The following is a 26,060-nucleotide window of genomic DNA, read 5'->3' as shown; positions in this document are numbered from 1 at the left end:
TGTTCACTTCACTTATCGTTTTCAAGGTTTATCCATCTTGTAGCATGTATCAGTACTTCATTCTTTTTTATGGCTGAATAATATTCCATGTATGGGTACATACCACATTTTGTTTATATTTATCTATTCATTGATTGATGGGCATTTGAGTAGTTTCCACTTTTTGGCTTTTTATGAAATATGCTGCTGTGAACATTTGTGTACAAACTTGTGTGTGGACATAAGTTTTCATTTTTTGGGGGGTATATATTGATACCTAGGATGGAATTGCCGGTTCATATGGTAACTCTGTGTTTAACCTTTGAGGAACTTTGTGACTGTTTTCTAAAGTGGTTGTACCATTTTTGCATTTATACCAGCAATGTATGAGGGTTCCATTTCTCTACATCCTCATCAACACTTGTTATTGTCTGTCTTTTTTATTATAGCTGTCTTAGTGAAGTGGAATCTCCTAGTTTTTATTTGCATTCCCTAATGGCTGGTGGTATCGAGTATCTTTTCATGTGCTTACTGGTCGTTTGTGTATCTTTAGAGAATGTCTACTCCAATCCTTTGCCCATTTTTCAGTTGGGTTATTTGTCTTTTTATTGTTGAGTTGTGAGAGTTTTTTATATATTCTGGACACAAGTCAGATGACTTGCAAATACTTTCTCCTGTTCTGTACGTTATCTCTTTATTGATGGTGTACTTTGAAACGCAAAAGATTTTAATTTTGATGTCCAATTTATCTGTTTTCTTTTGTCACTTGTGCTTTTGGTGTCATCTCTAAGAAGCCATTGTATAATCCAAGGTCAAGAAGAGTTGCATTTCTTCTAAGAATTTTACAGTTCTTAGCTCTTACATTTAGGTCTTTGATAATTTTGAGTTAAGTTTTGTATATAGTATGAGATAGGGATCCAAATTTATTCTTTTGCAGAGGGCTGTCAAGTTGTCCCAGCATCATTTGCTGAAATTCAGTTAGCTTTAGTAACATAATTATTCTCAGCCATCAATTGATTATTGCAAGACAGTATTCCCTGGATGTATGAAGAAATTATCCTTACTTTGCAGATGGAGAAAAGGATTTCTACTGAGTGTTGCTCATTAAGTTGCAGCAGTACGCTTGTGATTGGAATTCTGAAGGCAAGACCATTTCTGTAATGGTTTTTTTTGGTTGTTGTTCTCGCCGTGAGGCCTATCATTTCTGTAATTTTTAACAAACCACTTTTAAATCCTTTTCTGGTTGGGGTGGGTAATTAACTTCATTTTTTGGTATTTAATGAAGTTAAAGTTTGTTTTTAAACAGGGGAACGACAGGAATTTGTAGAACTTTAGACTAATCTTTGTTTGGAATACTATCCTTTGATACCAGGAGAATATTGAATTGCTTTTTATTGTCTAAATGATTAGTGAGCAACTGTTTTATAGCAAACATTGTTTATAGAGACGTAAAAGTGAATTTTTCAGTTGATCATTAGAAAGAAACCTTATTCCACAAAACTAAGTACTATGAAGTGGTAAAGAAGTGACTAAATTAGCACAAGATTAGGATTGGGTCAAGAAGGGTTTTACAGAAGTGGGAACATTTGAGCTAGTCTTTGAAGAAGGAGTGACAAGTTTCTAGGTATATATAGAACCAGGTAAGAATGGGAGGTGGGAGTGGGAGAACTTCGTGTGCAGAAGCAATTGTAGGTGAAGGCATGGAGATATGAAAATTACATGCCACATATAAGGACCAGCAGAGGGTACAGTATGGCTAAAGCATGTGGATGAGGTTGGAATGGTGCTCATAGCACCTGGATATGAATGCCTTATTCCTTCTCCAGTCCCTGATCCTCTTTTTCCCCTTGAGCTAGTATTGTCAAGGAGCTGGGAAATAGAAAGGAGAAGTGATCCTCTTCAGTGTGGATCATCTTTACAGGTGGGAAGAGGGAAGGGTTCTCTGTCTCCGTGTGTGTGTGTGTGTGTGTGTGTGTGTGTGTGTGTGTGTGTGTGTGTGTGTGTGTGTGTGTGTGTGTGTGTGTGGGGGATTTGTTTGAGGATATTTGTTGTATTAAGCTTAAAATCTGAAGGCCTTGTTTTTATAGAAATTCATTCAAATTAAGTTAATAATTGTTGGGCACCTGCTGTGTGATCTGAGATTGTTTAGGATTTTCAAAAAAGTAGATTACATGAAATACTGTTACAAAGACTACTGAGTTAAAACATTTAGTAACGACTTGTTCAGTGTTAAGCATTTTAGAAAGTAATTGTACTGGATGTTCAGATAACTCTACAAACAAGACAAAGTCTCTGTTACTTGTATTTACATTCTAGTATAAAGAGAGAGCAAACAAGGAAAAACAAAAATAAAAACAAAAAACAAAAAAACCCAAACCAAACCCAAGTAGTGATAGGTGCTCTGCAGATAATATAATGAAAGTAGGGTAATGTGGTGGAGAATGACATCAGTCTGGTGAGGGAAAATCTTTCTGAGGTGTTATTTAAACCTAGCTTTTGATGACAAGAGCTGACCATGTGAAAATATGGGGAAAGAGAATTCTAGGCAGAGGAGAGTTCTAATACAAAACTGCTATGGTGAAAATGAGCTTGCTTGTAAAAGGAACAGAACAAAATCCGCTGGGGAATTTTAATTTTATTCTGAGTGGGTTGGGAAGCCATTAGAGGATTTTAAGTCCTTGTGTTGTGACCTGGTTTATGTTTCTAAAGGATCCACCTGGCTTCCATGCGAGGATGGTGGATAGAATAGAAGCAGAAAGATTAGTGGGGAGGTTATGTAGTAATCGTGAGAGTTGATGGTGGCTTGGACTAGGGGTATGGTAGGGTAATCTGGAGAAAAATTCAGATTTTGGGATTTGTTTTGGAGGTAGCGTCAATGTCTTGTTGTAGATAGAGACAGTAACTATATACAGTCAGTCCATCTTGTAACCTAATATTCACATTTCGTTCTAGGGAAATAAGTTTTTGTAACTCTGGAAGGCTGTGGTGCATTTGTGAGAGAAAACAGGAGTCAGAATCTGGGCTTTACTTCCTAAAGCTTTGTAAGTGTGGACAAGTCATTTCACCTTTCCTGAAGCCACAGATTCCTTGTCATTAAAATGAAGATACTTGTACCTCAGAAGGATTCTGGGGTACCTTACAGGAAATTACCTGAGGGTTCCGAAGATGAAGTGAAATAATAGAAGTTTTCTGTGACCTGAAGCTTCATATAAAATTTAAGGTGGTGTTATTTCACGCTGACATTTGTTCATAATATTAATTATTGGATGTGGATCTTGACATTATTGGTGTTAGCCCTCGTGTAAGGACAGGAAAGGCATTACCATAATTTTTTCAGATGAAGAGGCTTGGATCTTAAGGGTTTGGCCAATATCCCTGACTTAGTAAGAGGTGGAGAGGGACATGAACTCACATCTAAAAAGTGCAGTACATTTTTCTCTATATAAAATAACAAGAGATGGAACTGATCTTCCCATAGTAAAATAAAGTAGATTTCCCCTTAATAATGCTTTGGTGAAAGGCAGTAAATCGCTGAAGGGAAATATTGTAGGATATTCTTGACACACACGTGTGTTTGTGTTTGGAAGGTTCTTTTATGTCCTGTTTAGGATTTTTCACCTTAGTGTTGGGGTCTTGAAATTTTTAAAGCGGCTGAATAACAACACCAGATTTTTTTTTTTTTTTTGGACAGATTACTCTGGCAGAGATATGGAGTATGAAGGTTGGAAGACCAGTTAGAATAATAAATAAAATATTTGAGAGAAATGATGAACTAGGGCTTGGTTGTAGGGGTAGAAAAAACAGACAATTCTTGAGAAATTTTTAGATATAGGAGGCCACATTTACTCTCATATAAAAGGACTGTTGTGTACCTATTTCTTGGTTTTTGTCAGAATAACAATGATGTATGTGAAAGTATTTTGTAAATTATAAGGTTTATTGTGTGATGTGGACATATATAAGTACAAATGTATTTTTCTCCCAGAACTGTTTGAAAGTAAATTGCAGACTTGATACCCCTTAATCTCTAAATATTTCAGTGTGTATTTCCTAAAAACAAGGTCTTTCTCTTATGTAACCACAATAGAGTTATCAAACTCAGGAAATTAACATTGCATGATTAATTCTTATAAGAATAAGATTCTATAAATCTTATTTAAATTTTGTCAGTTGTTCTATTAATATTCTTTATAAAGACAAAAGAAAATCTCAGATCATGAGTTGCAGTCTATTGCCATGTTTTTTATAGGTTCCTTTAACTGGAACAGAAAAGTCCTTGTTTTTCATGATATTGATGTTTTTGAAGAATATAGGACTAGTAATTTCGTAGAAGGTCTCTTAATATTGGCATTTCTGATATTTTTGCATAATCAGAGTCAGAGTATGTACTTTTTAGCAAGAATGCCACAGAGGTGATGTTTTGTTCTTAGTACAACATATCAAGAGGCAAATGATGTCATTACTGGTGTGGTTAACTTTGATTACTTGGTTAAGGTGTCTACCGGGTTTTGTAACATACTAGTTATTGTTGGGAGATACTTGGAGACTATTTAAATATCCTGTTAATTCTCAAATTTTCACCCACTAGTTTTAACATTCAGTGATGATTCTTTTCTGAATCTGTTGTAGAGATTGCCTAATGGTGAATTTCTAATCCAGTTATTCATTTTGCATTTATTAGTTTGATTTCTGTTGTAAGGAAGAACTTTCTCCTCCATTATTTATCTGTTAGTTTGTGTGTAGAGTTTTGTATATTTGTCTTAGTCAGTGCTTTAAAAATCCTTTACTGTTGTTATTTATGTGGATGCTTGAGTTGATCCAGATTTGGCCAGTGTGAGCCCTTCATGCTAATTTCTATCTCTTTTTTTTTTTTTTTTTTTTTTTTTTTTTGCGGTACGCCGGCCTCTCACTGTTGTGGCCTCTCCCGTTGCAGAGCACAGGCTCCGGACGTGCAGGCTCAGCGGCCATGGCTCATGGGCCCAGCCGCTCCGTGGCATGTGGGATCCTCCCGGACCAGGGCATGAATCCGTTTCCCCTGCATTGGCAGGCGGACTCTCAACCACTGCGCCACCAGCGAAGCCCTCTATGTCTTTTTTTAATTAAAAATTTTAGGTGTGAACATATTTCAGATTTTATTTTAATTTTTTAGAGCAGTTTTAGGTTCACACCAAAAGTTCTTGTGTCCTTTTTTTAAAACTTCCCATTATTCTTTGAGAACTGATTTTTTAAAAAAAATGTTTCCTGGATATAGTGACTAAAAACATTGTTAAGAAGTAGATTTTTAAAAATAATCTTTAGTTTTTAGAGCAGTTTAGGTTCACAGCAAAATTGAGCAGAAAGTACAGAGGGTTCTTATACACCCCCCCCCAACATGCATACCTCTCCCACTGTCAACATCCTGCAACTGAGTGGTACATTTGTTACGTTGATGAATCTACCATGACACATAATTATCAACCAGAGTCCATAGTTTACATTAAGGTTCGCTCTTGGTATGTACACTTTATGGGTTTTGACAAATGTAGCATGGCATGTATCTACCATTATAGTATCATACAGAATAGTTTCACTGCCCTAAAAATCCTCTGTGTTCTGCCTATTCATCCCTCCCCCTCGCCATCCCCTGGCAACCACTGATCTTTGTCTCCATAGTTTTGCCTTTTCCAGAATGTTATATAGTTGGAATCAAACAGTATAGCCATTTCAGATGGGCTTCTTTCACTTAGCAATATGCATTTAAGGTTCCTCCATGTCTCTTCATGGCTTGCTGGCTCGTTTCGCTTTAGTGCTGAATAATATTTCCTTGTCTGGATGTACCACAGTTTATTTATCCATTCACTTATACTGAACTTTGGTTGCTTGCAAGTTTTGGCGGTTATGAATAAAGCTGCATCCATGTGCAGGTTTTTGTGTGGACATAAAATTTCAACTCCTTTGAGTAAATACAAGATGCACAATTGCTAGGACATATGGTAAGAGTATGTTTAGTTTTCTAAGAAACTGCCGAACTCTCTTCCTAACTTGGCTATACCACTTTGCATTCCTATCAGCAATGAATGAGAGGTCTTGTTGATCTATATCATCAGCATTTGGTGTTGTCAGTGTTCTGGATTTCAGGCAATCTAATAGGTGTAAAGTGGTAACTCATTGCTGTTTTAATTTGCAGTTCTCTAATGAGGTATTGTTTGCCATCTGTATACCTTCCTTGAAGTGTCTGTTCAGGTCTCTGCCCATGTTTTAATTAGATTGTTTATTTTTTTTTTATTGTTGAGTTGCAAGAGTTCTTTGTATAGTTTGGATAACAGTCCTTTATCAGATATGTGTTTTGCAAATATTTTCTCCTATTTTTTTGGCTTATCTTGTCATTCTCTTGACAATGTCTTTTGTAGAACAGAACTTTTTAATTTTAACAAATCTAGTTTCTCAAGTATATTTTTCATGGATTGTGTCTTTGGTGTTTTATCTAAAAAGTCATTGACATAGTCAAGGTCATCTAGATTTCCTGTTAGGTTACCTTCATAACAGGAATTTTATAATTCTGCATTTTACATTTAGGTCTATGATCCATTTTGAGTTAATTTTTGTAAAGGGTATGAGGTCTGTGTCTAAGAGTCTTTTTTTTTTTTTTTTTTTGCGTGTGGATGTCCAGTGCTTTCAGCACCATTTTTTGAAAAGACTTTCTTTTTTCCATTGTATTGCCTTTACTTCTTTGTCAAATATCAGTTGACTCTATATATGTGGGTGTATTTCTGGGTTCTCTGCTCTATTCCATTGATCTGTTTGTCCGTTCTTTCACCAGTGTTTTGATTACTGTAGTTGTATAGTAAGTGTAGAAGTCAGGGTAGTTAGTCCTCTGACTTTTTTTTTTCCTTCGGTACTGTGTTGGTTATTCTTACTGTTTGGTTATTCTGGATATTATGCTTCTCCATATAAACTTTAGAATCAGTTTGTCAGTACCCACAAACTTGCTGGAATTTTGATTGGGGTCGCATTGAATCTTTTGATCAAGCTGGGGAGAACTGAGATTTTGACAATATTGAGTCTTCTTATCCATGAACGTGAAGTATCTCTCCATTTATTTAGTTCTCGGATTTCTTTCATCAGAGTTTTGTAGTTTTCCTGATATAGATCTTGTACATATTTTGTTAGATTTATACTTATGTAATTCAGTTTTGGGAGTGCTGATGTAAATGGCGATGTGTTTTAAATTTCAAATTCCATTTGTTCATTGCTGGTATATAGGAAAGCAATTTACTTATTTAACCTGTATCTTGCAACCTTGTTATAATTCTGTATTAGCTGCAGGAGTTTTGTCGATTCTTTTGGATTTTCTTCACAGACAAGTCATGTCATCTGTGAATAAAAACAATTTTATTTCTTACTTTCCAATCTGTATTTTTATTTCCTTTTCTTGTTTTACAGTATTAGCAGGAATTTCCAGTTTGACACTGAAAAGGAGTAGTGAGAGGGGACGTCCTTGCCTTATTACTGATATCAGCTGGAAAGTTTCTAGTTTCTCACCATTAAGTTAGGTGTAGGTTTTTTTTTTTTTTTTTTTTTTTTCTCGGTACGCAGGCCTCTCACTGTTGTGGCCCCTCCCGCTGCGGAGCACAGGCTCAGCGGCCATGGCTCACAGGCCCAGCCGCTCCGCGGCACGTGGGATCCTCCCGGACCGGGGCACGAACCCGCGTCCCCTGCATCGGCAGGCGGACTCTCAACCACTGTGCCACCAGGGAAGCCCTAGTCCTTTTCTTGTACATTATTCTGTATCCACATTCTCTGCAACGGATTGGATCCCTTGATTTTATTTCATTTTCTTTGTGACATTCTCCACAGATATATATCATTGGCTGCTGCTTTGGGTGTTGAACGTCCTTCTGGGTGTCCATTGTTGTTTCCACGTAACACGGGGAAACTTGCCTGATTTTCCAAACAGATTCCGCCTCGCCGCTGTAGTTTCAGCAATCATAAAATTATTCTGTAAAATTGCTATAAAAGTTTGTAAATGCTTACTCTCAGTTTCTCTACAGACTAGTAAACAGTTTGTAGAATATCGCAGGGCCCTGGACCAAGTTTTGAGTAGCACTGTTAACAATATACAGCGTACTGCTTCTTGCTCCTTTTCTAATCTTAGCAATCTAAGCCTTAATTCTTAGTCTGTAATAGCATTTGTTACCTTCTTGATAGATTTTTAAAACTTTTCATTATGAAAAATTCCAAACATATATACATATAGAGAGACTAGGAGAATGAATTCTTATGTATCCATCACCCAGTTAATAACATATGGCCAGTCTTGTTTCATTTATATTTTTCTTGCTTCTTCCCAGTGGATTATTTTAAAGCAAATTCAAGCCATTTTATAACATTGTAAATAATTCAGTATGTGTCTCTTAAGGGAAAAGTCCTCTTTTAGAAAAATAGGTACCATACTGTTAATCACACCTTAACATTTAAACAACTTCTTAATATCAAATCAGTGTTCAAATTAATTTTTAACATGTATATAAGTTTTAATATACACACACCCATAGGAATTTGCTGATTGCATCTCCACGGAAATCAGTTTGTTCCTCTATCCCCTGTGATCCTGTAAACTGGTAGTTAGATCTAGAAGCTTGATCACATTCAGGTTTGATAACTGTTACTATTATTTGGCACAAATAATTCATAGGTGGTATGATGTATGGATGTATGATATAGCTTTGTTTTAGAAATAGGATTTTGTTACTGCTTAGATACATTAAGTGATCATTAATATTAAGTATATATTTTAAAATTTGAGCTTGTCACTTGTCACAGATGGAGCAGGGAAAAGTTAAAAAATGTTTTAATTAACTTTGGAAATAGTATTTGCAAAATAAATTGAATAAGCAAGATTTTAAAGTGAGTCTTTTTAAAAAAATTTTTATTGGAGTATAGTTGATTTGCAATGTTGTGTTTCAGGTGTACAGCAAAGTGAATCAATTATACATATATCCACTCTCTTTTAGATTCTTTTCCCATATATGCCATTAAAGAGTATTGAGTAGAGTTCTCTGTGCTATACAGTAGGTTCTTATTATCTATTTTATATATAGATCCCAACCTTCCAATTTATCGTCCCCCCTAAAGTGAGTCCTTACATAGAAGAATGTGAGACTTTGGAGATTCTGGAGATCATCTTGTTTAACTCATTTATTTTTTCACAGATGGGAAAATGGAAGCTCTTAGAGATAAAAATAATTTATTAACTATCTCAAAGATAGTCATTCTTTGCTTTTCTTTAACACAAGGTCATGTATAGGTAGTGTGATTAATACACACCTGTCATTTGGGGAGACTTTTCCCTTTTTCAGTTGTCTCAATGCAAATGGAGGGCTTTATTATTTTAATTGACATACAGTGGTTTCTTTAGTAATCTGGATTAGTGTATTGGTTTAAGAGAAGTCAGGCTGACTTTTATTAATAATATTTTCTTCCCCAGGGATTGCCTTCAAAATTAAAAATACTTAAGGCATTTTATAGTCTAAAGTCGTGATAAATACCTCAGATTGGTGGTTTTTTCTTCCACTCAATTTTACATGGAAAATTTAGTATATCTTGTTTTATAAATAACTTTTTAGGTCCTGCTTACTTAACTTTTTAGGCATTTTGCAGTAGTTCTCAATCTAGATAAGCTTTGGGAAGATTCTCTGTAATTTTGAAAAGCTAAAATGTGAGCAAAATGGGTGTGAACAAGTTTTTTATTTTTTTAAGTTTGCTTGTTTAGATATTGTATGTTATTGGTTATCTAGGAAAGACTGTTTAGTGAGGCATTACATGCAGTTTATTAATTGTCCAAATTCTGGATAGTGGGAATAAGTGACTATGGGCTGCAGTATAAATGTATTTTTATTACATTGTCTGCTACAGACTTTGGAGCCAGAATGCCCAGGTTCAAATCCTGGCTCTGCCACTTAGTAGCTTTGTGACTTTGGGCAAGTTACTCAACTTCTCTTTTCCTGTTTCCAGTCTTTAAAATTGGAGATAATAGTAGTACCTGTTTCATAGGATTCTGAAGATTAGATTACCTGATGTATAGGTACAGTGCTTAGAAGTGTCTGGCACACAGTACATGCTTAAGTGTTAGCTATTTTCTTTTCTTAGTTGGATGAGGCTGACCCTGGCAAAGTTGTGAAGTAGACAGAGTTGGCCTGGACATACATCCATCTCTAATGGTTGGGTAAGCAGTCTTTTCAACCTGCTGCTGTCTTTGGCATTCCTTCCCAGGTTGCCCTTTGCTAAACTTTTGCCTACTTATTCTCCCTGTCTCTGCAATGAAAATCCAACTCACAAAATCCCCACCCTACTTTCCTGTTATTCATTACAGTAGGAATTGTGAAAAAAGTAATCTAATTGAATGACTTCATACTATTAATAAGTAACACTTGTAAATAATTTGCCTTTATAAAATAAGTGTTTTAATTCATCTAACTTTAGGGGATTAGATGTTAGGGAAAATGACAAAGAAATTTGAACAGGGTCGAGGCGTTGGGAACAAGATGTTTTTGGACAAGAGAGTAGCTCTGAATTGGTTTTGCCTTGGAATATTTCATTCGTTTGTGCCTGCTTTTCAAATCGTTTTCTTTCTTTCTTTTGTATTAGAACTCACTGATTATTTAAAAATTTCTACCCCTCCTTTCTCTGTCACATAGATAACATAGTGTTTGGTTAAAAAGGTGGCCTTTAGTTGGACTAGGTTTAGTAGTGACGGTTGGTTGGTTCCTGTGGATATTGTTAATTGGGACTAATTTGTTCAGTGTGAACAGAGAATAGATACGATGATAAATCAAATTCTGAATGAAGTAGTATGTTCACAACTTTTGCGAAAGTTGTTTTATTGTGTTTTAAATGCTGGCTTTATATGCAGTCTTGGAGATAATCTCTCCATTTCCATGTACATTTAAGAAAGCCGTAGTCATCTTTCATCTACTTAAATTGCAGGTGTCGTGAGTACAAGGACAGTATTTTATCTACGTGGTTATATCTCTCCACGTTTCTGAGTGCGTAGTAGACCTTCAGTAACTTGTCATAGGTTGTTAACATTAAATTATTTTTGTTTGGGATTATAATTTGGGGTACGTGATTGACCTGTGATGTCTCTGAAACTGTGTAAAGAAATCATGCTAAGATGGGTTCTACAGTAGCTCAAGATGGATCTATCTATGTATGTATCTGTCTGTATCTATCTGTTACTCCTCTTTCCTTTGTAGTTACTGTCTAGGAACTGGAGAGTACAGAGGAAGTTGATGAAATTACAGATAAAGCCCTAGTATATAAAGAGGTAAAATTCCTCCAGAAATGACTAGAAGATAGATTTTTAAAAAGGAGCGTTACTATTGTTTTGTGTAAGATTTGACACACTGTAAGTTAATTTTGTCTATATATCTTCTTCCATTCTGATCAGTGGATTACTAATTATCCAGCGGTTTAAAGAAAAACCATCAGCATTGTAGCTGTTATTAGTTTTCCTAATTAACACCATGTTGACTTATTGAAATGTAAACTTTGTATTTCTTGTTATATTTTAAGGACTTAGGTTTGGTGGAATGAAGTTAGATGTACTGGTTGTACTGGTAATTGACTTAGTTAATTAAGGCATAGTGCCAGTAAGGCCAAGGTCACCATGACAGGTGTTATTTAACTGTTATTATTTTAACTTATTTTAACCAGATTAATTTTGTCTAGTTTGTCCACACATTCCTTGGAAGGGGCCTTCTTAGCAAATCTCATTAGATGCAGATGACATAGATAACAGTGATCTCTGTATGGGAGGAAGGTCAGCATATTTTTGGGTCTCACTGATTCTTAATCATGTATACATAATTTCACAAAGATTTAGGACTTCTAATGATCACAAAGGTTTGTGCACTTGTGCTCTTAACACCACAGGACTTGAATAGTTAACCAGCTCATGCATGCCTTGCCTTGGTACCTAGGTGTTAGAGGCAGACACTTTGTACTGAGGTCTTACCACAGGAGTGGATCCCATCCTCTAGAATTTCTCCTTTTTCTTGAAATTGCTCAAAAGCTCCACTCCTTTCTTTGTTCAGGTCACTCAACATGGTCTCTTCTCTGGATTTTACTGAACATAGGGCTGGTCCACATTCCATGCCACTAGAATCCCTGAGCCAAAGTATGTATGTATGTACGTATGTGTGTATTTATTTATTTATGGCTGTTGGGTCTTTGTGCTGCACACGAACTTTCTCTTGTTGTGGCGAGTCGGGGATACTCTTCATTGCGGTGTGCAGGCTTCTCATTGCGGTGGCTTCTCTTGTTGTGGAGCACAGGCTGTAGGCGCGCGGCCTGTAGGCGCGCGGCCTTCAGTCGTTGTGGTGTGTTGGGCTCAGTAGTTGTGGCTCGCGGGCTCTAGAGCGCAGGCTCAGTAGTTGTGGCGCATGGGCTTAGTTGCTCCGCGGCACGTGGAATCTTCCCGGACCAGGGCTCGAACCTGTTTTCCCCTGCATTGGCAGGCTGATTCTCAACCACTGTGCCACCAGGGAAATCCCTGAGCCATAGTTTTTGAAAGCTTGGCTACCTCACTGAAAATTGAGGGGAGGAAATGATATGGGGAAGACACACAAGTCAGTGTTCCTTCCAGAAACTAGCCCCAAGAAGACATACAGTAGGTGCCAAATGTCGATAGAAGTGTGGTTGCGTGGAGTGTACTTGAAATGATTTGAAAAAACTTTACGAGAGAGATGAGATTAGAACTGAACCTTAAAGGATGGGTAGGATTCGCCAGAACTTGAGTGTGTGTCTGTTGTGCTTGTTTTTCTAAGGTAGTGCCTTCATGTGTGTATTGTGGAGGGATGGTGGTACCTGAATGAGTCTGGGGTGTGTGTGGTGTGTTTGTATGCTGGTAAGGAGTTGAGAGTTTATACTGTTACAGAAGAGCTTCAGAAAGAGGGACTTGTTATTAGGAGGATTATTTTGGTAGCGGTGAGCTGTATGGATTTAGAGAGGGAAGGCGCTTAGGAGGCTATTATAGTAGTTCTGACCTGAACTACAAAAGGGTTGATGGCAGCTGAAATGGAAAGAAAAGGACTGTTTGGACAGAAACCACTAGAAAGAATCTGTGGGGAGAAGGCAGAATTCAAGATAAGTCTGAGTTTCTATCCTGGGTGCAGTAGTATTAGTGGTGTCCTTAACGGAAACTGGAGAGAGAAATCAGGCTAGGGGTTTGTTGTGAGAGGAAGATAAGAGGATTTTAATATAGGATGTGACAAGATATTGGAGCCCGGAAATGAGGTGAGATTTGTAGATGGAGGGTTCACCAGTGCTTCTAGTTTTAGCTCTTTTTTAAAAAAATAAATTTATTTTATTTATTTATTTTTGGCTGCATTGGGTCTTTGTTGCTGCACGTGGGCCTTCTCTAGTTGTGGCCAGCGGGGGCTACTCTTCGTCGCAGTGCGCAGGCTTCTCATTGCGGTGGCTTCTCTACTTGCGGAGCACGGGCTCTAGGCGTGTGGGCTTCAGTAGTTGTGGCACGTGGGCTCAGTAGTTATGGCTCACGGGCTCTAGAGCACAGGCTCAGAAGTTGTTGCGCATGGGCTTAGTTGCTCCGCAGCATGTGGGATCTTCCCGGACCAGGGCTCGAACCCATGTCCCCTGCATTGGCAGGCGGATTCTTAACCACTGCGCCACCAGGAAAGCCCCGCTTCTAGTTTTAGCTTTCATCTTTAGTCCCCTAAAATGCTTTCTGAGCATTTTTAAATCATCACAGATTTATGCTAATTAATATTTATAGCAACAATTTATATTAATAAATTAATATTTATATTACTAAATATAGACTTAATATTAATAAAGCTAATATAAAACCAAAAGACTGTCAGTCCTTCCTTTGGATAACTGCTCATCATTTGACACTGACAACTGAACTTCTCTCAGTTTGTTTCTCAAGGAGTCTGTGCTTGGTGAGGATCATTTCACTTCTCTAGTTCTCTCTCATAGGGTTTTAGTAGGTGGTTGGGGGAATTTGTAGTGTAGCTACAATTTTGAGTAATTGACTTCAAAATAGGTATATTTATTCTACATTGTTTAGTAATGCTTCACAAATATGGTCTAATTAATTCACTACTAAGCATGACAGTATAAAAAATGTTCAGTTATGAGCCCCTCCCTTTCCCTAGCCATTAACCCATACATCATAATGCTCATGCTTTTATTATTGTTTGAACTGGGAAGTATATAATCAAAAGCAGTTATGAATTTAATACTAGAAAATGGTTGCTATACTTGGAGACATTATTCAGTCTGTCTACAGGTAGAGGTTGATGTATAAATAGATTCATGGACTCTTTGGTCCACAAGATGGGAACTGCTGGTACTGCATTTGAACCAAGGAATATTTGTTTTAAGAGTAGCACTTGTGTCTAGATCTGCTTAAAGAAAATCCATATTATACAGATTTTATTGTTGCTTTGTGTACCGATTAATTGAAGTATGATTCACTGGCTAGAATTTGGAAATCTGTATTTTATGCAGAAGTAGACTTGTAAATTAAATTTACTTGGGTATATGAATATATGTTAACTTGAAAGATATTTAGTAATTGTTTTATTTCAATGCACAGTATTAATTCTCAGAGCTGTTTGCTATTAAAAATTATTTCATGTTCTTTTTGACATCTGGTAGAAAAAGTGTACTCAGTGTTAATTTCACCTCAATAATGCAAAATCACATAGTTGAACTGATGTTACCTTTACTCTTCCATTCCATTTACTGTTACCACAGGTACAGATGACTCTCTCAGATAATCCTCTCCAATGAATTTTAGCTTTTGGTTATGAAAAAACAATAATCCTAAGACAACGTCTTAATTCCCTATAGAGTTGGTACCATGTACATTGTTATCTAATATAATGCACTTATCTTAAAACTCTTTTTTAATTTTTTGGCCACACCACGCAGCATGTGTGATCTTAGTTCCCCCACCAGGGATCGAACCCGTGCCCCCTGCATTGGAAGCGCATGATCTTAACCAGTGGACCACCAGGGAAGTCCCAAAACTCTTGAGCTTGGTTTCGGTATTGCTTAGTTACCTGAATTTTTGGGAGGGGTAGCCTATTTACCAGGCATATATGACAATGATTCTTTATTTTTTGTTTGTTTTTTGTCAGACATGGGCATTTAAGTATGTTAGGCTGGCACATTAATTCCATGAAGATTAGTTAATGTAACGCCACAAACTATTTAGTTGAGCCTACATCAAAGTAAGACTTAACAAAGCAAGCATGAATTTTTGAATGTGAATATTTTAAATGAAATACTGAAATTACTTATAGCCTTGGATATGTTCATTATGTCATTTGTTTTTGTCATAAGTTTCTGCTTGCTCATTTTAGTTTACAATAGCATGAGCAAGTAATTTATTTATATTTAATTCCTGAGAAACCAAAGGAAGAAACTGCCTAATGAATATGAAAGTTGCCATTAAATCTCAATTGTCCATTTTATGGATGCTTTTATGATTATAGTCTTTGCCCTTCAACACACTTTCAGATTGCTGTCAAATGGTGTTTAATCAGTATGTACAAACTAAAGTGAAAAATCTAAGCAGATAAATTACCTGGGTTAGAGGAAAATAAAGTTGCTGAAGGAGAAAAAGACTTCAGAGTTAAATATAAGCTATATATTTTTGCTTTTTCTGTTTACTTGGTTTATGCCCCCTTTCCCCCTTCAATAATAACAAGTAATTCAGTAGGAATTAATTTATTAGGACTACCAATTTAAGATTAATGATAATAATAGTTCACACACACATATGTTTAAGGTTTTAGGGGAAAATATCTTTCCTATGTCTGATTTGACTCACCAGCCCAATCAGCTGATTTTATTGCTGTGTTAAATTAAAATTCTGAATATAGTAGTCCATTATTAAAATAAATGAGTAGGATTAAAATAGAGAATTTATTAAAATAAAGCCTTTTAAAAAAAATAAATACTTTTGGATAAAGTAACAGGCTTCAAGTGAAATTCAGTTTTGGTCTCCTTTACAGGAATAGCTATTCACAGTCATACAGAACCACTTATCACGTTTTGCAGTATCTCCTGAGGAAGTCAGAATCTGAGCCACCATGACGACTGAATCTTGTCTTTGGTCTGATTTATAAGCTGTACTTTTATTCTGACCATGTGCAAGGTGGAGGCTATAGCATGGAAACTAAAATCTTAGTAAGTGTGATTTTTATTTTAGCTATTAAATAGTAGCCTCTCTTAACAGTGAATTTGTCCTCTTAACAAAGTTTACACTATAAAAGGGGTGAGGACTTGGCAAGCAGGGACATAATACTACACTTATAAAGTGAAAGATTTTGCTTTCCAGGTTCAGGAAAAATCCCTGAGAATGAGAAGGAGAAGCTTCTATTACTCTGCCTAGAATTTCTTTCACTTTTCTGGTTACAAATAGGTGGCAGGATGATACTAATTTAGTTGAGAAGGGATTTAAGAAAATGGAGAGGCTGGCTTTAGTGGCTAGTGTCTAAATTCAAGCTATTTAAAAAAATTATTATTACATTTGCTGTGTAAGTTGCTTCATTTATAAATGATTGCCATTAAATTATAGTCTTCATTGTATTGCAGTGTTAGGAAGCCCAGTGTAGAATCCTAGGAGCCTTTTAAATAGTTAATATGTTTTTAATATGAATTGAATTTTGAGTATATTTTAAATATTGAATATTTTGAGTATAAATATTCAAAATTATATTGGAGCGATTATGCTAGTTGTTATGTCAGAGATGTTTCATCAGTTGATTGTCCCAAGTATAGGTGATGTGCAGTTTTTATGTTCTGCACTCTAGACAGAACAAGATTTTGAGGATATAGGCTATCAAGGAACTTTATCTCTGTTTCACAGTGCTACTTTGTTAATTGTAAGGGTTACTACTTAACATCTTTCTTTCCTACCTGTGCTTATTAAGAGCAGTGGATAATTAGCACGTTTAGGCTGCTTTTCTCCCTTAGCAAGAATGATAGAATTGACTGATTTTCTGAATTCTTTAGTGAATCAAACATTGTGGTACTATACCTAGATAGCATAATAATCTATGTTGCTCATAATTTGAGAATGGTTATGTGTTTAAGATACTTGGTTTGTGTTCTGTCCCTTCCCTTTGAATCGTTTAACTATTGGTTGTTTTTCTAAATTGATGGTGATGACCTGGCTGAGATTAAACATCTCTGTTAGAGGATTCCTGATTTAACCTCATTCCCTCTTAGAATAAACCTCCCTTTATCTTCTGCCTTTTCTCTTGCATTCCAAAGTACAGTTTCATTAAATCCCCAGGTCTAAGATTTTTCTTTGGGAACTTATGTCCAGTATCTCTCTGGAAATTTTAAGAAAAGGTAGTTGAGTGTGAAATGTTACATGCATCTTTTGAGAAATTGAGGTTTTATAAGTTGAAGGGTACTTTTATATTTTGGGCGTGTTTTCAGGGATGGGATTATGTAGTTATTGTTTTAATAACCATGTCCTAATTATTTATAGCTTCCTGCCTGACATAACTCACTTCAAGAAGTGCACAATGTCAGAACGTGGAATTAAGTGGGCTTGTGAATACTGTACGTATGAAAACTGGCCATCTGCAATCAAGTGTACTATGTGTCGTGCCCAGAGACCTAGTGGAACAATAATTACAGAAGATCCATTTAAAAGTGGTTCAAGTGATGTTGGTAGAGATTGGGATCCTTCCGGCACCGAAGGAGGAAGTAGTCCTTTGATATGTCCAGACTCCAGTGCAAGACCAAGGGTTAAGTCTTCGTACAGCATGGAAAATGCGAATAAATGGTCATGCCACATGTGCACATATTTGAACTGGCCAAGAGCAATCAGATGCACTCAGTGTTTATCCCAGCGTAGGACCAGGAGTCCCACAGAATCTCCTCAATCCTCAGGATCTGGCTCAAGACCAGTTGCTTTTTCTGTTGACCCTTGCGAGGAATACAATGATAGAAATAAACTGAACACAAGGACCCAGCATTGGACTTGTTCTATTTGCACATATGAAAACTGGGCCAAAGCTAAAAAATGTGTTGTTTGCGATCATCCCAGACCTAATAATATTGAAGCAATCGAGTTGGCAGAGACGGAAGAGGCTTCTTCAATAATAAATGAGCAAGACAGAGCTCGATGGAGAGGAAGCTGTAGCAGTGGCAACAGCCAAAGAAGATCACCGCCGACTACGAAACGGGACTCTGAGATGAAAATGGATTTTCAGAGGATTGAGTTGGCTGGTGCTGTTGGCAGCAAGGAGGAACTTGAAGTGGACTTCAAAAAACTAAAGCAAATTAAAAACAGGATGAAAAAGACTGATTGGCTATTCCTCAATGCTTGTGTGGGTAAGTTTCTTCATTTTTTTGAATGGGATGGGAAAAGATATTAAAAATGACATGAAAGATATAAGGAAGGTCAGTATTATTTAGTATTTATTTCATTCAGCATGATAGCTATAATCCCAGTATGCATGCATAAGAATCTCTGTATTTGTGATCTTGTCATAACGTTGTCTTAAATTGCCTCCCATTTCATTGTGCATGTGTCTTTCCATCATTAGAAAAACTTTTAAGTTATAGCAAAGATTTTTACATATCAGTAGTAAACCGTATACCTGGAGTTTAAAACTGCTACTCTATTTATTGTAACAAGATGTGACTGAGGAACACCAGCTGCTGCTTCAGAGTGTTTGTAAACAGTGTGAGCGTCTTGTGATGATAGAAGCTTTAGTCAGATGTTAAAAATATCACAAAAATGTGTGACTCCAAGAAGTTGAACAAACATAATATTGACCTTGAAAATACTGATGTTAATTTAACATGAATGTCATGTAGTGAATATTTGCAAACTTTATGGAACTGATTTCACGTGGCCAGCTGATTCCATAGTTCAAATTATGATTTGTGTGTTCTGTGTTTTAGTGCTTTCCTAAGGAAATTCTGGATATTGGTCTCAGTCTCTGGCTCAGAGCTGTTCAGGGACAGAGACGTGTTGAGAGAGTAAGGTTTCCTCCAGTTATTGACCTTGTGAGTTAGTTATTCGTGATGTACTTCATAGAAGCAGTTGCTTGACTCCTCTGTATTTTTTTCCCTCCCCCTCTCTTTTTTTTTGAATAGGTTAGCTATTTGAATTATGTGATTTAAATTATTTGGATGGGGTGCTTACTTTGACATTAAGTTTTGTAAAGAAAATTTTGAGTAACTACTAAAGTTAAATCTGTGTGGAACAATAATAGCTAAGCCTTCAACATGGCTTAGCTGTGTATATATATTTTTTCAGTACTAATTTCTTTTGTTTATCACCCTGAATATAGCCCCAAGAATATGGAATACATGACTATATGAACCTGCAAGTCCTAAGAATAGATTTCAAGAAATCTCAGTTTTTTAATTTTAGTTTTGTCCTGGCCAAAAAAAAAAAAAAGTCCCAGCTGATGAGCCCTTCTGAACACCAGACACAGCAGGCACTTAGTAACTGTTAGCTCCAGTGTTCTTCTGTCCTGAGGACGAGGGATGAAAGCACACTGAGCTGTCTTCAGCCATCTGTGCTGTTCCATTACATCGCATTGATTTTTTTCTCTCCCCAAATTGAGGTACCACAGATGGTGTGAATGTCTTTTTTTTTTTTTAAACCAGGAGCTACAAAAGGGTTTTATTTATTATGAATTTTAAAAAATTGAGGTCAAATTCACATAACATAAAATTCATCATTTTGAAAATGAACAATTCAGTGGCATTTAGTGTATCCACGGTGTTGTACAACCACCACCTCTGTCTAGTTCTGAAACATTTTCATCACCCCAAAGGAAACTCTATACCCATTTAAACAGTTACTCCACATTTTCTCCTCCCCCAAGTCCCTGGTAATCACCAGTCTGCTTTCTGTTTCAGTGGATATACCTATTCTGAATGTTCCATATAAATGAAATCTTACATTATGTGATCTTTTGTATCTAGGTGTGATTGTCCTTTAATTACCTGTATGCCTTTTGGAACACTCTTAAAATTATTTTTGCAGGCAGTAGCGTACTACGTACATGCTAACTACAAGGTGGTGTTATAGTACATGTAAATTTATAGATGGTAATGAACTACGCTGCAGTGATTTTTAACCTCTTTTGGGGTCACTGTTTCTTCAAGTTAGTGTATCGTATGTTAAGAACTCCTGCTTTGAATTATTTTCTCCCCTTGACACACACATTAGACCAATCAATATATCTTTGTCTTTATGGCTATTATTTCTTGTCTTTGTGACTATTGTGTCTTCTTGGTGCTGCCTTTATTTCTTTACCTATATCTAATTCTTTTGGATAACCATCCTTGTACCTCTTTGCATTCTTACAGCTGAACAAAAACTTCTCCCAGTAGGACCGATATTAAATTTGGTCTTATTTCATTTATAAAACAGTTTCTTTGTCATTAAATCCGCATTCCCACATACTCCAGAGTTTCTAGGTTCTTAGGGCCAAGGATTGATTGTAATTGGTTCTTGGTAATGTGGATTCTGTCTTTCCTATCAGCAAATATTTTTGACTATTCACTGCATAATATGGTTCTCAACTGTTGTAGAAAGATTATGGCTCTGTCTTTATTGGGTAGTCATATCCTGATTTGTAAATATCCTTGAAATATGTTAAAAACTTTTAGTTGTTTACATTGTATTGGGTTAACAGAAGTCCACAAGTATTGAAAATTAATCATTTTTTTTTTTTGTATTTTTGGCCACACTGTGCGGCGTGTGGGATCTTAGTTCCCCGATCAGGGATCGAACCCACGCCCCCTGCAGTGGAAGGCGGAGTCTTAACCACTGGACCACTGGGGAAGTCTCCGAAAAGTATTCTTTACTTCTCCCTTTCTACCTGTCTTTTGCTCTCCAGATTTCATTAGATATGGTATATTATGGTTTATCGATGTTAGGCATTTAAGAAAACTATCTTAGTGTTTGCTTTGGCAGCACATATACTTAAAAAATCATCTCCAAAGTACATACACTAAGTATAAAGTGTATAATGTGCATAAAATTTATACTAAGCATAAAATGTGAGACTTTCCCATTTGAAATTGAAATAAAAAAAATCAACCTCAGCCTTGTACCTGGTAAAATGGGAATGAGGAAGATTCAGTATTGAGAAGGGTAAAGCTAAAGCTTCCACAGTATTAAGTAAGTATCTTTTACATGACTGTTGGGTATAAATTTCACATAGGTCACATTATCTTACGTGATGAGAGGAAGTTGGGGACGTCCAACGTCCAACGTTTTACTGGTGCCAAAACCTGACACCAGTAAAAATGGAATCTGGGAGTGGGAGTGAAATGGTAACGGCAGAGGTGTGAATTTAAATGTGCTGTTGTCTCTGGAGTGTCAGCAGTGTGGTGCCAGGTTATTTTCTGGGAGGTCATGTCAGTGCTAATCATGGTCTAACTTTCCCACTGGACAGATGATAATGTCTCTAGAGATAAAGCAGCACTACCTAACATACCGTTTTAGTTCTGCTGTTGTATTGAATCAGTTGCCCTTTAGAAGAACATTTAAATTTGTGATCCCAAGTTGATCCCTTGAAAAGTTACAGGGTCAGATAAGAATCTCAAATTAAATCTGTATAATAACTTTTGTATGCCTGAGCCCTGGACTCTCATATCCAGCGGCCGCCTATACAACATCTTCTCTTGAGTATGTAATATTTCAAACTCAGTGAGGCTAAAAAACTGAACTGGTCTCTCAAATCTGTTGTCTCACTCCCCCCATCTCAGTTGATGGCAAGTTCATCGTTTTATTTGCTGCGTCCAGAGCCTTGGTCATCCTTGGTTTTCTTCTTTTTCTCTTATACTCCATTCTCACTGGCTTTGTCTTCAAAATATACCCAGAATCTGGCCACCTCTCAGTACACTGGTCCAAGCCATGATCCCCTCTATGTCCCTGTCGTCCTTTACAAACTGTTCTCTGAATAGGAGCTACTCTTCTAAAACTTTGCTTAGAACCCTCCAGTGATTCTCGCTGTGTTGCTCAGAGTAAAAGCCAATTTTATAGGCTCTCTCTGCTTTCTATCCCACACCTACTTTCCCCACTTTTATACAAACGCACGTTTCCCTCTAACCTTATCTGTTACTCTCAACCTCGCTCATTCACTCCTGCCCTCTAGCCACCTTTCTTGTCTGCAAATAAGCCTCAAGCTTTGTACTTGCTCTTTCTTCTGCCCGGATTGCTTTCTCTAGATTGCAGGATTAGCTAATTTACTTCTTTCAGGTGTTTTCTCACATGTCACCTTCTCTGTGAGGCCTCAAATTTCAGCCCTGTCCTGTCCTCTCTTCCCCCAACTTTAATTTTCTTCACAACACTTGTTACCTCCTAATACACTTATTAGAAGTCACCTTATTTGTCTCTCTCTTGCTTAGAACTTAAGCTTTCTGAAGGCCAGGGATTTTGTCTGTTTTGTTCACAGCTGTTTGCTAGTACCTAAAACATTGCCTTATATATAGCAGGCATTGAAATTTTTGTTAATGAGTGAATAAACATTTGTGGAAACTGGAATTTGGACAAATAGACAAATAGACCTTCCAAAGACAAATAAACCTTTTTGCTTTTCTCCTAAATTTCTTAATTCTTTGCCTTCTTCCCAGCTTTCTGTACTTTTCACCTTACAGACTACCTGGAGCTCCACCCACTGGGAGCCAACTTGGCTTCTTCCTGTCAGGTGAAGACAGAGCAAGTAGGTCCCATAGGGTTTTATTGGAAAGAGTAGAGAGGCCTCAGTTTATCACTAGGCAGTCTGTGGATATGAAGAGTCTAAAGTCAGATTTCTTTATATTTAATTTCTCCATCTTCCTGATGAATATTTGATAACTTGATGAATATATAAGGAAAAAAATCGTAGTGTTTTCTATACCTAGAGTCCTAAATCAAAGTTTTTACTTGAAAAGTTTTTATTCAATTGTCATTGGACGTGTTGCTTCCTGTTTGGCATTTCGCCTTAAATAGCTGCATCTTTCTTCCATTTAGCTTGTCTAGTGATCCTGCTAACAAAGATGGGAAGGGTTTGAGATTGGGGGGCAGCGGGAGGGAGTGCTGTTGAAGGCGTAGGGGGAAAAGAATCAAGCTCATATAACAACTACACGTTGAAACTGGAATTTTTATGCTGAAATGTTCAGTTTGCCCCATGGCAATGGCATTATAGAGAACATATGAATTAGTAACATCTCCACTGCTCCCAAGCTTTGGGGGGCCCGCAGTATGTACTGGTATACCCTGTTGAGAATCACTGACTTACGAGCTTAACCAGAATCTCATTATCAAGGAGCATGTTGAAATGAAGTCATGAGGATTGTAGTCTTATTACTGAGCAAGATTTTGATGGTCTAAAAATATATATGATTCTTAAAACGTAGGCAGTACATTAGAATTAACTTTTTCTTGCATGTGGTCTACAAAAATATTGTTATATTTGATCTAATGTTTCCCCCCTTCTCATAACTGTTGAAAATTAATATTTGTGGCAGTTGTTTATTGATGCCAATTGTATTTTGGCCCCCTTACTGGAAAGCTGTATACAGTGTGATGTATAGGTGTCCACTCCAGAGTGTCAGATATAACTGTAGAAATATCTAAAACTTGCATGGTGTTAAACATGTCAGAATGTATTGATATTTGTTTATTTGGTTTCATTAACACTTTTTTCATTTTAACCAAAATTAGCAATGTATAGGCTTATTACATTTTAAAATGTTCTTTTCAATTTACTTTGGTATCGGTATTAAAAATCATGTATATGGGGCTTCCCTGGTGGCACAGTGGTTGAGAGTCCGCCTGCCGATGCAGGGGACACAGGTTTGTGCCCCGGTCCGGGAAGATCCCACATGCCGCGGAGCGGCTGGGCCCGTGAGCCATGGCCGCTGAGCCTGTGCGTCCGGAGCCTGTGCTCCGCAACGGGAGAGGCCACAACAGTGAGAGGCCCGCGTACCGCAAAAAAAAAAAAAAAGATCATGTATATGGATGGTTTTTCTCAAGGAAGTAAATTTTTAAGGTTGTATTAGTGTTAATTTTCTTCCTCTGGTGAAAAGGGTTCCCAGGCCCAGTTCCAGCATGTGTGTGTATGTGTCTGTGCGTGTCTGTGTCTGTGCGTGTCTGTGTCTGTGCGTGTCTGTGTGGTGGGGAGCTTCCTCATACCAACAGGCAATTCTCAGACACCAGCAGGGTGTCCGAGAATTCAGCTCAATTCTGACACTGTCTACCCAGAGGGAGAATCAGATTCCACATGTGAAGGGCTTAGCCCCACAAGACCTCCTTCCACTTCAGATGCCAGATGCCAGTCACAAGCCCAGGTTGTTAACCTGTACTTGTGACCAATTGGCTCTAAATCAGAGGTTCCCACGACCCCCTGCCTTGGGTTTGATTAGTTTGCTGGAACGCCCCACGAAACTCAGAGAAACAGTTTACTTACTAGGTTACTGGTTTATTATAAAAGGCTATGATAAAGGATACAGATGAACATCTAGATGGAAGAGATGTATAGAGGGCAAGGTTTGGAGAAAGGGCATGGAGCTTCCATGGTGCTCTTTCCAAGTGTGCCACTCTCCTCAAATCTCTGTGTGTTCACCAGCCTGAAAGCTCTCCAGACCCTGTCCTTTTGGGGTTTTATGGAGGCCTCATTACATAGGCATTGTTGATTAAATCATTGGTCACTGGCGATCTCTGGCCTCTCTCCCCTCTCTGGAGGTCAGGGTGGCATAGTGGGTGTGACTGAAAGTCCCAACCCTCTAATCCCCTGGCAACCAGCTCCCACCCTGGGGGTGGGATCCAAAAGTCACCTTCCATGAAGTGTTTTCAGGAGCTGAGGACCAGAAACCAGATACTATCCCATTACTTTTATCACTCAGGAAATTCTAAGGGTTTTGGGAAGCTGTGAGCCAGGAATTGTGGATGAAGATCAAACATATATATTTGGTCATCTGAATGACAGTTTTTCGTATAAATCACAATATTGCATCTAGAAAAATCTGTTGCAGTGTGTAATCTTCTACGATGACTTTTTAAATTCCTAGTTTTGAGATATAGTGTCTGGTCAAATGAAAGGAGTGTTGTGCACTAACCCAAACAGAATCAAATTAACTTCAATGGAAGAAAAAGTCGTAGATTAGTTTTTGAGAGATAGTAGTACTGTGTACTGGAATGATAATAAGTTGATTTATACCAAGAAAACTACCACATCAAAACAAAATAGAAAAGGAAATTCTTGACATAAGACACAATGGTGATTTTATACATTTATTCAGATATCTTTGTGGCTGACTTTTTAACTCTAAAGGTAACTCAGGGCATATAAGTTATTGTAAAGAAAAAATTAGAAGAAACTTGTTTTCTAGTTCAGTAAGTACTCCTTTAGCCTTAAAAATTATTAATTTGCTCCACAGAGGTATTTTATTGATGACTTGTCAAAAAACACAAAACATCAGGTATCTTGAAAAATACAATATTAATGATGAGGTAGTGTCCAAATTTGTATGTTTTCCTTGCCCAGTACTTGACTTCCTTGTAGGCGCTTCTCCCCACCCCCTTTGGGTTTTCTCTGATTTACATGACTGATTTAAGTAGTGTGACAGGTAGAATATTGCACTCTGGCCCCCCAAAATGTCTAAATCCTAATCCCCAGAACCTATGAATTTGTTACTTTACTTGGCAAAAGGGATTTTGCAGATGTAATTAAGGGCCTTGAAATGGAGAGATTATCCCAGATTATCCGGGTGGGCCCAGTGTAATATGGGTCCTTAATCAGCAAAGGAGAGAGATGGGAGAATGAGATGTGACGGTGGAAAAGCAGAGGTTTTAGTGATGCGGGGGCCCTTAACTAAGGAATGTGGGCAACCTCTAGAAGCTGGAAAAGGCAAAACTACCTTAGAGCCTCCCTGTGGAGTGCACCTTGATTTTAGCCCAGTGAGACCCATGTGGAACTTCTGACCTCTCCCAAATTTTAAGATAAAAAATTTGTATTGCTTTAAGTCACTAAATTTGTAGCAATTTGTTTGAAGCAGCAATAGGAAATTAATACAAATAACATTAAAAAATTACA

At 37.2% G+C, this 26,060-nt stretch overlaps 1 protein-coding gene across 5 annotated transcripts in view; it reads left to right on the top strand.

The window, feature by feature from the left end:
* The window catches only part of ZRANB1 (zinc finger RANBP2-type containing 1), a 68,726-nt gene that overhangs the window by 5,192 nt on the left and 37,474 nt on the right, over positions 1–26,060 (top strand). For 2 of the 5 annotated variants that reach the window (XM_019940214.3, XM_033842020.2), the window contains one exon: positions 17,495–18,345. In XM_019940214.3, the coding sequence (XP_019795773.1) occupies positions 17,532–18,345 (814 nt within the window). In that variant the 5' untranslated portion in view covers positions 17,495–17,531. Of the gene's footprint in view, positions 1–16,007; positions 16,183–17,494; positions 18,346–26,060 lie in introns of those variants that run through there. The other 3 variants (XM_019940213.3, XM_073793819.1, XM_019940215.3) reach the window with 3 other exon arrangements.

This window comes from Tursiops truncatus, chromosome 16 (assembly GCF_011762595.2).
Source record: "Tursiops truncatus isolate mTurTru1 chromosome 16, mTurTru1.mat.Y, whole genome shotgun sequence".
In the NCBI taxonomy this organism is placed as follows: domain Eukaryota; kingdom Metazoa; phylum Chordata; class Mammalia; order Artiodactyla; family Delphinidae; genus Tursiops; species Tursiops truncatus.
This window is presented reverse-complemented; position numbering and strand designations above follow the sequence as displayed.